Source organism: Octopus bimaculoides, chromosome 14 (assembly GCF_046866305.1).
Source record: "Octopus bimaculoides isolate indiv1 chromosome 14, ASM4686630v1, whole genome shotgun sequence".
In the NCBI taxonomy this organism is placed as follows: domain Eukaryota; kingdom Metazoa; phylum Mollusca; class Cephalopoda; order Octopoda; family Octopodidae; genus Octopus; species Octopus bimaculoides.
The window spans coordinates 16,969,938-16,985,118 of record NC_142941.1 but is presented as its reverse complement, the minus strand read 5'-3'; the positions used below and the strand labels follow the sequence as shown (position 1 = coordinate 16,985,118).

General features: G+C 37.0%; 1 protein-coding gene across 3 annotated transcripts in view; it reads left to right on the top strand.

Annotated features, from left to right (window-relative positions):
* Positions 1-13,217, top strand: part of LOC106881671 (uncharacterized) — a 44,046-nt gene extending 30,829 nt beyond the window's left edge. Inside the window, exons 7-9 of one of the 3 annotated variants that reach the window (XM_089362424.1) lie at positions 1,538-1,696; positions 6,015-6,077; positions 9,247-13,217. In XM_089362424.1, coding sequence (XP_089218550.1) covers positions 1,538-1,696; positions 6,015-6,077; positions 9,247-9,833 — 809 coding nt within the window. In that variant the 3' untranslated portion in view covers positions 9,834-13,217. The remainder of the gene's footprint in view (positions 1-1,537; positions 1,697-6,014; positions 6,078-9,246) is intronic. The other 2 variants (XM_089362427.1, XM_089362425.1) reach the window with 2 other exon arrangements.
* The last annotated feature ends 1,964 nt before the right edge of the window (positions 13,218-15,181 follow it).

Genomic DNA, 15,181 nt, shown 5'->3' with positions numbered 1-15,181 from the left:
AGCGTTCATCACTTGTATATTTTCAATCTTTGTTTTCTCTCTCTCTTTACATGTGTGTGTGTATGTATATTTTATATATCTAGCCCAATTGATTTATTTGTTTATTTGCATCTTTTGGTCTGTCTGTCTCTTTATATATATATATATAAATTAATAATAATAATAATTGGCACTCTGTGGGTTACGACAACGAGGGTTCCAGTTGATCCGATCAACGGAACAGCCTGCTTGTGAAATTAACGTGCAAGTGGCTGAGCACTCCACAGACCCTTAACATAGTTCTCGGGGAGATTCAGCGTGACACAGAGTGTGACAAGGCTGACCCTTTGAAATACAGGTACAACAGAAACAGGAAGAAAGAGTAAGAGAAAGTTATGGTGAAAGAGTACAGCAGGGTTCGACACCATCCCCTGCCGGAGCCTTGTGGAACTTTAGGTGTTTTCGCTCAATAAACACTCAATAATAATAATAATAATAATCCTTTCTCCTAAAGGCACAAAGCCTGAGATTTGGTGGGAGGGGACTAGTCGATTACATTAACTCCAGTGTTTTGCTGGTACTTATTTCATTGACCTCAAAAGGATGAAAAGCAAAGTCGACCTTGGTGGAATTTGAAGTCAGAACGTAAGGACAGACGAAATGATGGGGTCATTTTGCCTTGCAAGCTAATGATTCCACCAGCTAGCCACCTTTATAATAATAATAATAACAATAATGATAATAATAATAATAATAATAAGAAGAAGAAGAAGAATAGTAATAATATGTATGCATGTGTGTTTGTCCTGCACTGCCACTTAGCAACTGGTGCTGGTTCGTTTATATCATTGCAGCTTAGCATAAAAGAGACCAATAGAATAAATACCAGACTTACAACTGAGTACTGGGGTTGATTTGTTACATGCGTATGATGTATAGTTGATACATACATATATATATATATACAGGGTGTCCACAAAGTCTGGGTACATGGAGTAAATAAAATCATAACATAAACAATAGGCGCAGGAGTGGCTGTGTGGTAAGTAGCTTGCTTACCAACCACATGATTCTGGGTTCAGTCCCACTGCATGGCATCTTGAGCAAGTGTCTTCTACTATAGCCTCGGGCCGACCAAAGCCTTGTGAGTGGATTTGGTAGACAGAAACTGAAAGAAGCTCATTGTATATATGTATATATATATATATATATATATATATATATGTGTGTGTGTGTGTGTTTGTGTGTCTGTGTTTGTTCCCCTAGCATTGCTTGACAACCGATGATGGTGTGTTTATGTCCCTGTCACTTAGCGGTCCATCAAAAAGAGACCGATAGAATAAGCACTAGGCTTACAAAGAATAAGTCCCAGGGTCAATTTGCTCGACTAAAGGTGGTGCTCCAGCATGGCCGCAGTCAAATGACTGAAACAAGTAAAAGAGTAAAAGAGTAATTAAATATAAGAAATAATAATTTCTTTAAGTATGTGTTAATCCCCATGTACCCAGACTTTGTGGACACCCTGTAGACATACATATATATATTTTTTCTTTTTCAGAGGAAGCTATTAAAAACAACACTGAGATAATGTCTATGTTAAGTGCCTCTTCTCTTGTACAATGGATACCAACCAGTAGCATTCCGGAATCATTGACAGAACATCCAGTCATGAGCATTTCTGATTCAGTGTTATTTCCTGCTGCAGAGACTCCTTCATGTAAGAAACATAATGCATGAATTTCATTATGTCTGTTATTGTTTGATTATTGTTAAAGGTGGTGAGCTGGCAGAGTTGTTAGCACACTGTTTACTCTTTTACTTGTTTCGGTCATTTGACTGTGGCCATGCTGGAGCACTGCCTTTAGTCGAGCAAATCGACCACAGGACTTATTCTTTGTAAGCCTAGTACTTATTCTATCGGTCTCTTTTTACCGAACCACTAAGTGACGGAGATGTAAACACACTAGCACCGATTGTCAAGCGATGTTGGGGGGACAAACACAGACACACAAACATATACACACACATACATATATATATATATATATATATATATATATATATATATATATATATGTACATATATACAATGGACTTCTTTCAGTTTCCGTCTACCAAATTCACTCACAAGGCTTTGGTCGGCCCGAGGCTATAGTAGAAGACATTTGCCCAAGGTGCCACGCTGTGGGACTGAACCTGGAACCATGTGGTTCGTAAGCGAGCTACTTACCACACAGACACTTACGCCTACACTGGGCAAAATGTTTAATAACATTTTATCTGTCTTTACATTCTGAGTTCAAATTCCACCAAGCTCGACTTTACCTTTCATCTTTTCAAGGTCGATAAATTAAGTATCAGTGAAACACTTGGGTCAATATGATCAACTAGTCCCCTCCCACTAAGTTCCAGTCCTTGTGCCTTTAGTAGAAAGGATTATTATTATTATTATTATTATTATTATTATTATTGAGTCAGGGAGCAACACATGTCATCAAAGTGACACTGGAGTACAAATATATGAAGCCCAATATACCCATCATGACTACCCATCTGATAAGGGTACACCAGGCATGTGCATCGCAACCATATGTGCGCAACATGGTGGTCTGATATGAAGATGACCAGTGCATGCCTTTGCAGGTGGGGCCCAGTGAGAATTTTCTTCAGGTCGAGTAGTCCCTCCCACTCAAAAGGTCTCTGAATAAGGGTTGTTTAAGGATGATGAATGAAACACACATGTTTCCAGAGGTGAATTATTCAAGCCCCAAAGAATTCCTCTCAACACATGTCCTCCACTATTTCTACTGTTGATCAGAGATGCACATATCATCAACCACCAAGGGACATACTCAACTGTTTAAGATCAAGTAACTGACCAGCAAATCTGTAGTATTGAGCAGAATATTTGCTGTAGCCCATCTTTTACATGTACACAATACCATTTCGAATCAGTTAAGATCAGAAGCCATGGGAGCCACTGCCTGGTACTGCATCTGGGCATGGCAGAATCATTAGCACACCAGACAAAAAGCTTCACGACATTTCTCTTGCACTTCCTGCATGGATGATAGGCCAAGCATCATCCTCAAATAATTTTCAGTTCCCTTTTTGATCATTCCAAGTGCTTCTACAATCACTGATATTGTAACCATCTTGAGATGCCACATTTTTTTGATTTCAGCCAGCAAATCTTTATATTTCCTGAGCTTGTCAAATTCTTTTGCCAAGATATTATGATCAGAAGGTATGCTCATATTGATCAATAAACAGATTTTATTGTTTTGGTCTTTCAGAACAATATCTGGTTTATTAGCTTTGATGGTCCAGTCTGTATGTACTGGAAAGTCCCAAAGAATTGTTATGTTTTCTCCTTCAGTTATAGCCTCAGGATGTTGCTTGTATCATTTGCCAGCAGTTTTGATTTTATAATGCTGACATATTATCCATTGTAGATATTGGCCAACTCTGTCATGCCTAGATTTATACTCTACTGGTGTTAAAATCCAGAGATTAGGTGGTCCACTGTTTCAATTTCATCATTGCAGTATCATCACTTTGGGTTTATTCCATTTTTCCTTATGCTTACTTAGTACTTCCAGGTTAGTAAGCTCTGGTTTTGAGCAACTATGATGAAGCCTTTGCTCTCTGCCTTTTGCCCTGAGCTCAGTAGCCACTGATGGGTGTGCTTCTGGTCTATATCAGCTTATTTGCTACAGGCCACATATTTGCCATGCAGTGTTTTTCATTCCCACCTATCAGCCAATTGTTCAAATGCTTTTTGCTTTGCCATTGATTTCACCTTTTTTTCAACAACAGTTGCTACACTTCCATCATGCTGTTCAACCTGGGTATTATGCATGAACTCATTAGTAAATTTTTTGCTCTCCTTCATGACAGAATGAAGCTTCTTATGTCTCTCATGGTTTTAGCCAACCTGGGGTTGAAAAGTCATAAACTGGCACAAACTTTTCTCTGAATATGAACCTGGATGGTCACTTGAATGGGCACTGCCCCACCCTGAACCCTCCAAGTTCACCACGACAGCCACCACCATTACCACCACCGCCATCAGTACATACTAATTTAGTTAGCAGGTGTCTTATCTTGAAGTTTGGTGACAACAAATCTCCTCAAATCTCAAGATTCTTTCTCAGGATTCTTGCAGAATATAGGATGGTACTTTTCTGTTGATTAACAATGCGAGTTTCAATTCCAATTTCTTTCAGTCTTTTAGGTAGCACTTTGATTATACCAAGTGCACCAATTACTACAGGAATAATTGTTGTCTTGGTCATCCACAGTTTCCTCTACTCTCTGGCTAGGTCTTCGTATTTCTCAATTTTTTTTTCGATTTCTTTGGTATTGACTCTGCTATCATAGGGAATTGCAAAATCTATGATCTTACAATTTGATTGTTTTATCCTCTATAATTATGTCTGGTATTTTTGCTTCAATATTATGGTCAGTCTTTATGGTGAATTCCCACAAGATCTTGTAATTCTCATTTTCTCTCACAGCCTCTGGTTCATGATCACTCCTCCCCACCACAAACACACACACACACATCATGAGCTTCGCAGAGTGAACAGAAAGTTGGTTTGCTGAATTCTTTATTATTTTCAAAATCAATTGCAACAAAATCAATGTATTTCAATGGAAATATAGAAACAAACAAGAGTGTTAAATAGCATTGTGTTACATGAGAAGATGATGATGTAATGGCCATGATTGGAAAATTTGGGATCCTAGGTTTGTTCAATCAGATTTGATTTGGGGCTAAACAATAACATCAAATCAAATCACGACTTGTGTGTTGGTAGTCAGATATATTATCCATCATTCATTTATTTTGCATTTTCCCAAAATTTACACCCCCCAAAAAAAGAAAAAAGAAAAGGGAAAAACTTGACAGGTCATGTTCATCCAACAGTAATTTTTTTTTGTGAATTTTTTTTCTTTTATTCTTTTAATGGTTTCGGAGCACCACCTTGAAGGGTTTTAGTCAAACAAATCGACCTAGGACTTATTTTTAAGCCGTGTACTTATTTTATCAGCCTCTTTTGCCAAACTGATAAGTTACAGGGATGTAAACACTCCAACACTGGTTCTTAAGAAGTGATGGGAGAACAAGCACAAAGACACACACACATAGATACATACATACATATATATGTATGTATATATATACACAATGAGCTTCTTTAAGTTTCCATCTTCCAGATCCACTCACAAGGCTTTGGTTGACCTGAGGCTATAGTAGAAGACACTTGCCCAAGGTGTCACACAGTGGGACTGAACCCAGAACCATGTGGTAGAGAAGCAAGCTTCTTACCACACAGCCATGCCTAACAAATTTATTGCAGATAAATTTTAACAACAAAATCTTATATGGCCCTCCAAGGGCCATATGGACCCTGGTTGAAAACCACTGATTTAGCCCTCAATCAATATGACTGTTTGGCTAAGAAAGAAAATCATTTTGCAACCACATGGTTTTGGGTTCAATCCCAGTATGTGGCACCTTGGGCATGTGTCTTCTACTATTACCTCAGACTGACCAGTGCCTTGTGAGTGTATTTGGTAGACAGAAATTGCATGGAAGTTTGTCTCATATTTGTGTGTGTGTGTGTGTGCACGCACGTGCGCGTGTGCATGTGTGTGTGCATATGCATGTACATGCGTATGCGTGTGTGTATGTCTTTGTGTTTGTATTTGTCTCACTATCATCACTTGATAACCAATGCTGGTTTGTTTACTTCTCCATAACTTAGCATTTCAGCAAAAGTGACTGATAGAACTTGAAAAAAATTTAGTAATGGGGTCAATTTGTTCAACTAAACCCTTTAAGGCTGTGACACAGCATGGCTGCAGTCCAATGACTGAAACAAATAAAACATACAATAAAACCTAACAGATTTTATTCAAACAAAAGATCATATAAAATCTCTTCCATATCATTAATAAATAAAAATGTCATTAATGAATAAAAATGTCATTAATGAATAAAAAACCCAAATATCTTGTCTTTGTAGTGACAGATGAAGTTGCTGTACCATCATCAGACTTCCTATCAGAAAGCTATCATCCCGTTATAGGTAAGTTTGATAACATAACACAAACTAAATTGTGTATTCTCTTTTATAGATATTGTGACCATGTCAGAATACATTTTAGCTGGTATGAAGCGTGTCTCTGGCCCTCGCATAACAAATTCTTGTTTCCCAGGAGTGGTGTATAAAACGGTGGAAAGAAATACAAATGAGCTTTCATGAACTGTGACACTTTGTTGCTGTTGTTGGCACTCCATCGCTTACGACATCGAGGGTTCCAGTTGATCCAATCAACGGAACAGCCTGCTTGTGAAATTAACGTGCAAGTGGCTGAGCACTCCACAGACACGTGTGCCCTTAACGTAGTTCTCGGGGATATTCAGCGTGACACAGTGTGACAAGGCTGACCCTTTGAATTACAGGCACAACAGAAACAGGAAGTAAGAGTGAGAGAAAGTTGTGGTGAAAGAGTACAGCAGGGTTCGCCACCATCCCCTGCCAGAGCCTCGTGGAGCTTTAGGTGTTTTCGCTCAATAAACACTCACAACGCCCGGTCTGGGAATCGAAACCGCGATCCTATGACCGCGAGTCCGCTGCCCTAACCACTGGGCCATTGCGCCTCCACATTGTGACACTTTATTCCTCCACTAAATAAAATAATACAGTGAACCAAGTGGATACATTATGAGGATAACTGTCTGTAGGAGTCATACGTAGTTGGCTTCTCAGTTCAGTTGGAATTTGATTACATGTGCTTCAAAAATAGGAAGAAACTGACATGACATAGCTTCCTTGAAAGAAACTCTCCTCTCTCTCTCTGAAAATTCTCACCTCACTGGTGAAAATGAAAAAAACTTCATGCTATTTAAAAACAAAATGAAGCTCAAACAGGCATTTGAATCTGCCTCATTGGATGGTCTATCACACAACACAACTGGATACAGAACTGTATCCCATGTAAGACTAGACCTATCCCAAAAAACGGACTCAGTCAAGTATTACACCATCACATGTTTTTTTCCCTATCTCCTGTTTGGTATATATATACATATATATATATATTACAAATAAAAGGGTAAAGGATTATTAATTTATTAATAGATTAATAACTAATAATTTTTACCAAGCCCTTCGGTATGTAAATACCATTATCGGTGAAGAACTTATTTAAAAGTTCTTATACATTTATAAACATAATTAAGGGATCAGCAACAGTTGCTTCTTCTTGTTTTGCCTTTGTGAGTTACAAGTATTGCTATCTGTTGAAATTTTAGCAATTTAGCTGCTATTTCTGAACTTCAGTATGTGGTGAAGCAACTGTTGCTGATCCCTTAATTATGTTTATATATATATGATATATATATATATATATGTTTTCAGATAAAAAATTATTTGACCCTGATGTGATTCAAACTCGCAGCCTTCTGATCTAGAGTCAGACACACTACTATTGCGCCACAGGGCCTTTAGATAATCTATCTATCTGTCTGTCTGTCTATCTTTCTATCTAAAAAGCAAATAAGTAACAAGGGTGCCTAGGTACTAGTGCATTACGACCATTTCAAGCGGCTCCATTTAATCGATTAATGCAAACATTACATCAATTTGAAATAAACTGCTCTTCTTGGAAGCATATGACCATATAGGATACATTGGAAATCTGTATGGTTGTACACATCCGAGGAGAGTGGTTTATTTCAAATTGATGTAGTGTTTGCATTAACCAATTAAATGGAGCCGCTTGAAATGGCTGTAATGCATTGATACCTGGACATCCTTGTTACTTATTTGCTTTTTATTCACCTGAGTTATGTGGAAAATACTGGACAGCTTTGGTGCCTATAATTAAGTACCTAATTAAATTAAATTGTAATTATTCATTGTCTATCTATCTATCTATCTATATCTATATGTATATATATATATATATATATATATATATATATATATATATATATATATATATATATATATATATATAGATACAAATATAGATAAAAGCCGAAACCTGGTTTGTGGATATCCCTAATTGCATAATATTTTTATTTGTGCTGTTAAATGTTTTAATTCTTTCTGTTTTCCTCGCATACTGTTTTTCTCTGTTATATTGGTGCGCTACGGTGGATTATTTAAGACTTAGCTCTTATTTCTAGCAGGTAGATGCTCATTAAGCATCATTACGCTTCGTGCAAATTTATAATTCATAGCTGTTTAAAGCTATTATAACTGTGTTCCACCCATGCCACTACTGGTGATATCATCAAATTTAGAATTTATCCACAGATGATATGAACAGTAGTGACATCTAACTTCAAATCTCAGTGTTTGAATGTTTCATTTATAAATTTATATATACACACACACACACACACACACACACACACACACACACACACACACACACACACACACGTATATAAGAGAGGGTGCTGAAAAGTTCCTGGCTTTGGGTAAGAGAAAACATAGGAGGATAAATTAATTATGATTTTATTCAACCTATTCCCCTCTCAGATTCACACACTTATTGCAGCAGTCCTTCAGCTTTCTAAGCCCAGTAAAAGAAGTTGGAAGGTTGGGTCTCCAACCAGGCCTTTTGCAATACCTTTAAAGCCAGGAACTTTCCAGCACCCAACATATCTGTATGTATGATTGTATATATATGTATACTCTTTACTCTTTCTCTTTGGTACTCTTTTACTTGTTTCAGTCATTTGACTGTGGCCATGCTGGAGCACCGCCTTTAGTCGAGCAAATCGACCCCAGGACTTATTCTTTGGAAGCCTAGTACTTATTCTATCAGTCTCTTTTGCTGAACCGCTAAGTTACGGGGACGTAAACACACCAATATCAGTTGTCAGGCAATGTTGGGGGGACAAACACAGACACACAAACATATACACACACACACACACACATATATATATATGTATATATATATATATATATATATATATATATATATATATATATATATATATACATATATATGATGGGCTTCTTTCAGTTCAGTTTCCATCTACCAAATCTACTCACAAGGCTTTGGTCGGCCCGAGGCTATAGTAGAAGACACTTGCCCAAGGTGCCATGCAGTGGGAATGAACCTGGAACCATGCGGTTGGTAAGCAAGCTACTTACCACACAGCCACTCCTGTGCCTATGTATACATTCATATGTATATTTGAATATATATTCATTTACATTTTTTTTTTTTCAGAATCTTCATTGTTTCCTTTCACTTTATGGCCTTCGACTTCTGAACCAGTTCAACTTTCAACAAGTTTCACATTGCTTTCGTTAGAAACAAGTAAATTACTTTACTGCACAGAAATATGCTTTGACAACATGAGCGTAACTCTTGTTCTCTCAAGCAGCAGTGTTTTCTGGCCTACTTCCTCGTCAAGTTCTTTGGATGATAAAAACACTTCAATAGATGAGCTGTTGGCCGATATGCAAAGTATGAACCAGCGACTTAAAGATAAGGCAAAAACCTTGAAGAAAATCAGCATAGAAGACAACAGAGTTTCGTCCATCTCAATTGGAACATTGGGTATAATTATTATGATATCTATATTTGCACTTGTGGTTGCACTTGATATATTTACTCTGAAATGTCGTTGTTCAAAAGTAAAAAACAAAAGGAAATGCAGTATGCTTCCTTTTGAAGAGAACCCACAACACAATGATGCTAATGATTTCACTAATATTCGCAGGCCTTCTTCTTTGCATTCGATTAAAACAATTGACCATGGAAAAGATGATAACACAGAAGGAGAGGAGCTGGAAATTTCTACTAAGTTCTAAAATTTAAAGGGTCTTTACTGATTTTGTATATTGTTATAGGACCAGGCCATAAAGGAAAGAAGATCAGATAATTTAATCAATCTGCCACAACAACAAAAAAACAAAAAAATACCTCACTGACTGACACTACTTACTGAGTCTGTCCACTATTTATTAGTAGTGGACCAGCCCACTTCTCACCTGGGGGCGTCCACCACAATATATAACTGCTACTTATTATGGAAAAACTCAGTGGAATTTGACTATTGATATTACAAAGATGAATGTAAATAAAGTAAAACTTGCCCATTTTTGCTATGCTGTTGTCCTCCTGAAGATAGCTGTCATTTTTTTTTTAAAGTTTTTCTATAGACTATAGATTTATTGGCAAAGGAGATGGCTAGATGTTCATATCTTTCTCAAAGGCATTTGCTGCATAATTGAGGGAATTGATTCAGCTAGGATCATCACCATCACCATTTTGGGAATCAAATTTGAAAAAGACTCACAAATTTGATTCCTGAAATCATGATGATGACAATGAAGAAGAAGAAAAAGAAGTCAGATCTTGGCTGAAAAAAAGTTGAAGAAATTACTGAAAATATTTAATTGCTATTTATTTTATTAACAAGTAGTTTTCACAACTGAATACAAATACCATTATATGTTGTGAAAGAAAAATGAAAGAAGCATTAGCAAAAATGCATATGTAATATGTATGATACTAATGTGGCAATAAATGTTATTTTTTAACGTAAGTAAATAACACATTTTGTTTTTTACATGCTTTATCATCATAATTATTATTATAGTAAAAAAATCCAATGTTCGATTCTCTCTCACTTTATCATCACAATTATTATTATTATTCTATGCTGTATGTCATAGTGAAGTTAAGAAACCCAATTTTTCAATTCTGTTTACTGTTGCTCTAAATCTCAAAAATTCCATCTCTTCATTTGTTTTGTTACCCACTATCTTAATCAAATGTTCTATTGTTTCCTCTACTGTAGCCCTAATTCTCAAAAATTTCATCTCTCTCCCTGTCAGTTTTGTTACCCATGATATTTTCAGTTGTCCAAACTATGTCTGTGTCCTTGCTTTCCCATGCTGGTTGTTAATTAACAGTTTTTGTTTTGTCTGTGGATATGTCACATCGCCTTTAGCTAGAGAATAGGGCATCTATAGTCTCTCATCATTTGTGGTGTGCCCTCTCAACCTACCCCTGCCACCTGTACCAGAAGTCTTTCTCTTCTAACCTCTACCAGAAGCCTTTCTCCTAGCACCTCTAATAGTTGCCTATACGGAAGGCTCTCTCCCCTTTTCCTGCCCTCCATCCCTATCTAGTGTCTTTATCTTGGTAAACGTAGTGATTGTGAAGCAAATAAAATAAAATGACGGTGAAATGTATGCAGGTTGAGGCCTGTCTGTATGTTTATGATGTCTACCAAATGCACATGCGAGCTTTCTTTTCAGAGGCAAAATGGTGTCTCCCATCGCTGGTCTTGCCGGCCCACACCCTCAGAGTTGGCACATTGAAAGGTAGGTCTGGTGAAATTGTTGAGATGCTTGAACGGAGGTGTGTACATTTGTGATGCATCCAAGAGGTAAGGTGGAGAGGCGGTTCTGCTAGGTTCCTCACAGATCTTCTGGGTAGGGAACTGATGGGGTTGGGGGCATGGGTATACTCTTTGGTGAGAAATGGGTTGATAAAGTAATTGAGGTACCACATGCAGTACCATTTGAACGTTCTTATTTTCAGTTTGTAATCTTTTTCTTTTTTCCTTATTTTTTTTTACTATTAGCATCATTTTGTTTGCTTGTTTTTCTTCTTATTTTTAAAACCATTTTATTCTCTTTATTTTTAATATCTTATGTAAGGATCTAATTCACTTAATTCTATTACTGGCAGCAGTTCATTGAATTCCACCACAAATCCTGGCTTCTCAATTTGACACTTTTCCTCCAACTTGTTATATTTTTCTTTATCAATTAGAAAAGCTTTTACGGTTTCACCGTACATTTCCTTGGGCAACTTAACCCTTATAACGGATTTAAGCTTGGTTATCACACTTTCGGTATATATGCTTTTAGCATATGTCATGAAATTCCAGCTATGTTTTCTTTGTCTTCTTGCTTGTTTACCATGTTCCACTCTTGGCGCCACCTCCTCCATTCCGGTTAGTGTCACTGTTTCTTCTCTTTGCTGTCCAAAAAGGTTCTCTAGTACGCTTGCTTCTATCTCTTCCACCTCTTCCATAACCTCCTTCTCAACCTCCTTTTCTATGAATTCAATAAGAATGCCATATTTCCTAGCATACAAATGAAAATTTTCAGACCAAAATTTACAGCCAAAAATGGTAGGTCAAATTATATACTGCCATGACTTTGGAAGACCAAAAATTCCATGTGTAATGCAGCAGGATTTGTAAATATAACGACAATGCTTGAATGTTTACACTATAAGTTTAATTGTTATACTATGTTTACTTGTATGTTGGAAAAAGTGGTAATAAAATTAAAAATAGAATTGTAAAACTGAAATAAAAGTTAAATAAAGTAGCAGAAAAATTAGATTTTAGTACATAATTCCAGATAGAGTGATTTGCTGGTATTGTGTAGTGTATCTTTTAATGGTGGAGGCACAATGGCCCAGTGGCAGCGGACTCGCGGTCATACGATCGCGGTTGTGATTCCCAGACCGGGCGTTGTGAGTGTTTATTGAGCGAAAACACCTAAAGCTCAATGAGGCTCCGGCAGGGGATGGTGGTGAACCCTGCTGTACTCTTTCACCACAACTTTCTCTCACTCTTACTTCCTGTTTCTGTTGTGCCTGTAATTCAAAGGGTCAGCCTTGTCACACTGTGTCACGCTGAATATCCCTGAGAACTACGTTAAGGGTACACGTGTCTGTGGAGTGCTCAGCCACTTGCACGTTAATTTCACGAGCAGGCTGTTCCGTTGATCGGATCAACTGGAACCCTCAACATCATAAGCGACGGAGTGCCTTATCTGTTAATGAAGTTTTTCTCTGGCAAGGAATGAATATGTGGTTCAAATCCTGTCAGAGGTTTTGTTTCTCTTTTAAATGTTTAATATTTTGTATTGACAATTTTAACTCTTTATTTGCTCATAGCAGGAACAACGAATAATTGAGAAATCTATGAAAACACAAAGAACATTACTAAGCCATGTACATGAATATTTGTCATATCCCTTTGTTTCTATCACAAACAGCCACTTAAAAATAAGCCCACAAACATATTGAGCCATAAATCAATACAATAATCTAATAAAGAAAATATACTCTGTTACATAGTTACACTGAGAGATTACTGTAAACCCACTAGTTTATTAAATGATAGAAATAAAATCACAAAGAGACATAAAAAAAAAATCAATGGATATGTCAACTGGGGTTTTTCTTTCTGTGTTTGTTTTTGCTTTTGTCCTTTCAGTAATCTAGAACATTTGCTTTCAAATCAGGATTTAGCAATCATATTTAATGGAGAAGGAAAACAAATTAAACATTTAGTTTGTTGTAGTTTTCTTGTTCACTTCACTCTGACCATTGTAAAATTTTAGAAAGAGAGAGAAAAAATCAAAAAAATCTGTGATTGAGTTTAAATATGGAAATAAAAACAAGAACAAATGTTTATTATGTTTTTCCCCATGCATTAATATCATAGAATCAGTTTGTTTGATCTTTCATGATCAAAAATATCCACTGGTTCGTAATCAGCCTTATTGACTGCAGGGAGCAAGATAATTGAGCTTTTATCATTAGTCTCTTATCTTCTACTCGTATTATCAGACTACGGCCATGCTGGAGCACTTCCGTGAAGGTATTTTTCTTTTTTTAGTAAAACGAATTGATTCCAGTACTTAGTCTATCAGTCTCTTTTGGTGACCTGTTGAATTTGGATGATGAGATATTCATACTTTTATCAGGAGTAAGTGAAATAGTCACAATTAGAAATCAAACGTATTTTACTAATTTGATTTCTAATGGAAAAAAGATTAAAAAATCCCTTATTTGGTAAGGGTAAGTGACAGGAAGAGCACCATGCTGTAAGAAAATGATGCCTCAATATATATTCATCTAACCCATGCTAACATGGACAAATGGATGTAAAAATAAACAAATGAATAAAATGAGTTCATCACCTATGATACCATATGTTATTTTGCTCACTTCTTTATTGTAGTTTGATTCTTTTATTCTTTTACTTGTTTCAGTCATTTGACTGCAGCCATGCTGGAGCACCACCTTTAGTCGAGCAAATCAACCCTAGGACTTATTCTTTGTAAGCCCAGTACTTATTGTATTGGTCTCTTTTGCTGAAGCACTCAGTTACGAGGATGTAAGCACATCCACATCAGTTGTTAAGTGATGTTCGGGGTGGGGTGGGGGGAATACACACTCACACACATACACACTCACACACACACACATATACATACGACGGGCTTCTTTCAGTTTCCATCTACCAAATATACTCACAGGGCTTTGGTCAGTCTGAGGCTATAGTAGTAGACACTTGCCCAAGGTGCCATGCAATGGGACTGACCGCGGAACCATGTGGTTGGTAAGCAAGCTACTTAGCACACAGCCACTCCTGCACCACAGCCACTCCTGCACCACAGCCACTCCTGTGCCACACCCACTCCTGCGCCTCAGCCACTCCTGTGCCGCAGCCACTCCTGCGTCACACCCACTCCTGCACCACAGGATATCTAATTTTAGGGAGAAATCAATACACTTCCATTTAAAATCTACATCTAACTGAAACGAGGATAGCGAATTAGCAGAAATAGTACAGTGTCATATTAATTACCTTGCTGTATTTAATTTCGATTCTCTAGGATCTACGTTTATATCCCTAGATCAATAAAATGAATGTCAGATTCAGTGGAGTTCATTTAATTGACCATAATGCTACTGCCATTGTGTCTAGTTTTAAAAAAATCGATATGGATAGGAATTAGTAAAAAAAAAATATAAAAAATAAAAAACAATAGACTACTGTTGCAGTGTTTGTGGGATTTGTGAAGTATTAGTACAAGATATAAACCTCCAACTTTTGACAACTTCCACATTAATTATATAATAATAATGAGCTGGCAGAATCGTTAGCATGCCGGGCGAAACGTTTAATGATATTTCATCTGTCACTGAGTTCAAATTCCACCCAGGTCGACTTTGCCTTTCATTCTTTCGGGGTTGATAAATTAAATACCAGTTGCGTACTGGAGTCGATCTAATCGACTGGCCCCGTCCTCAAAAATTTCAGGCTTTTATAGGCGGTGGAGTGGCTGTGTGGTAAGTAGCTTGCTTACCAACCACATGGTTCCAGGTTCAGTCCCAC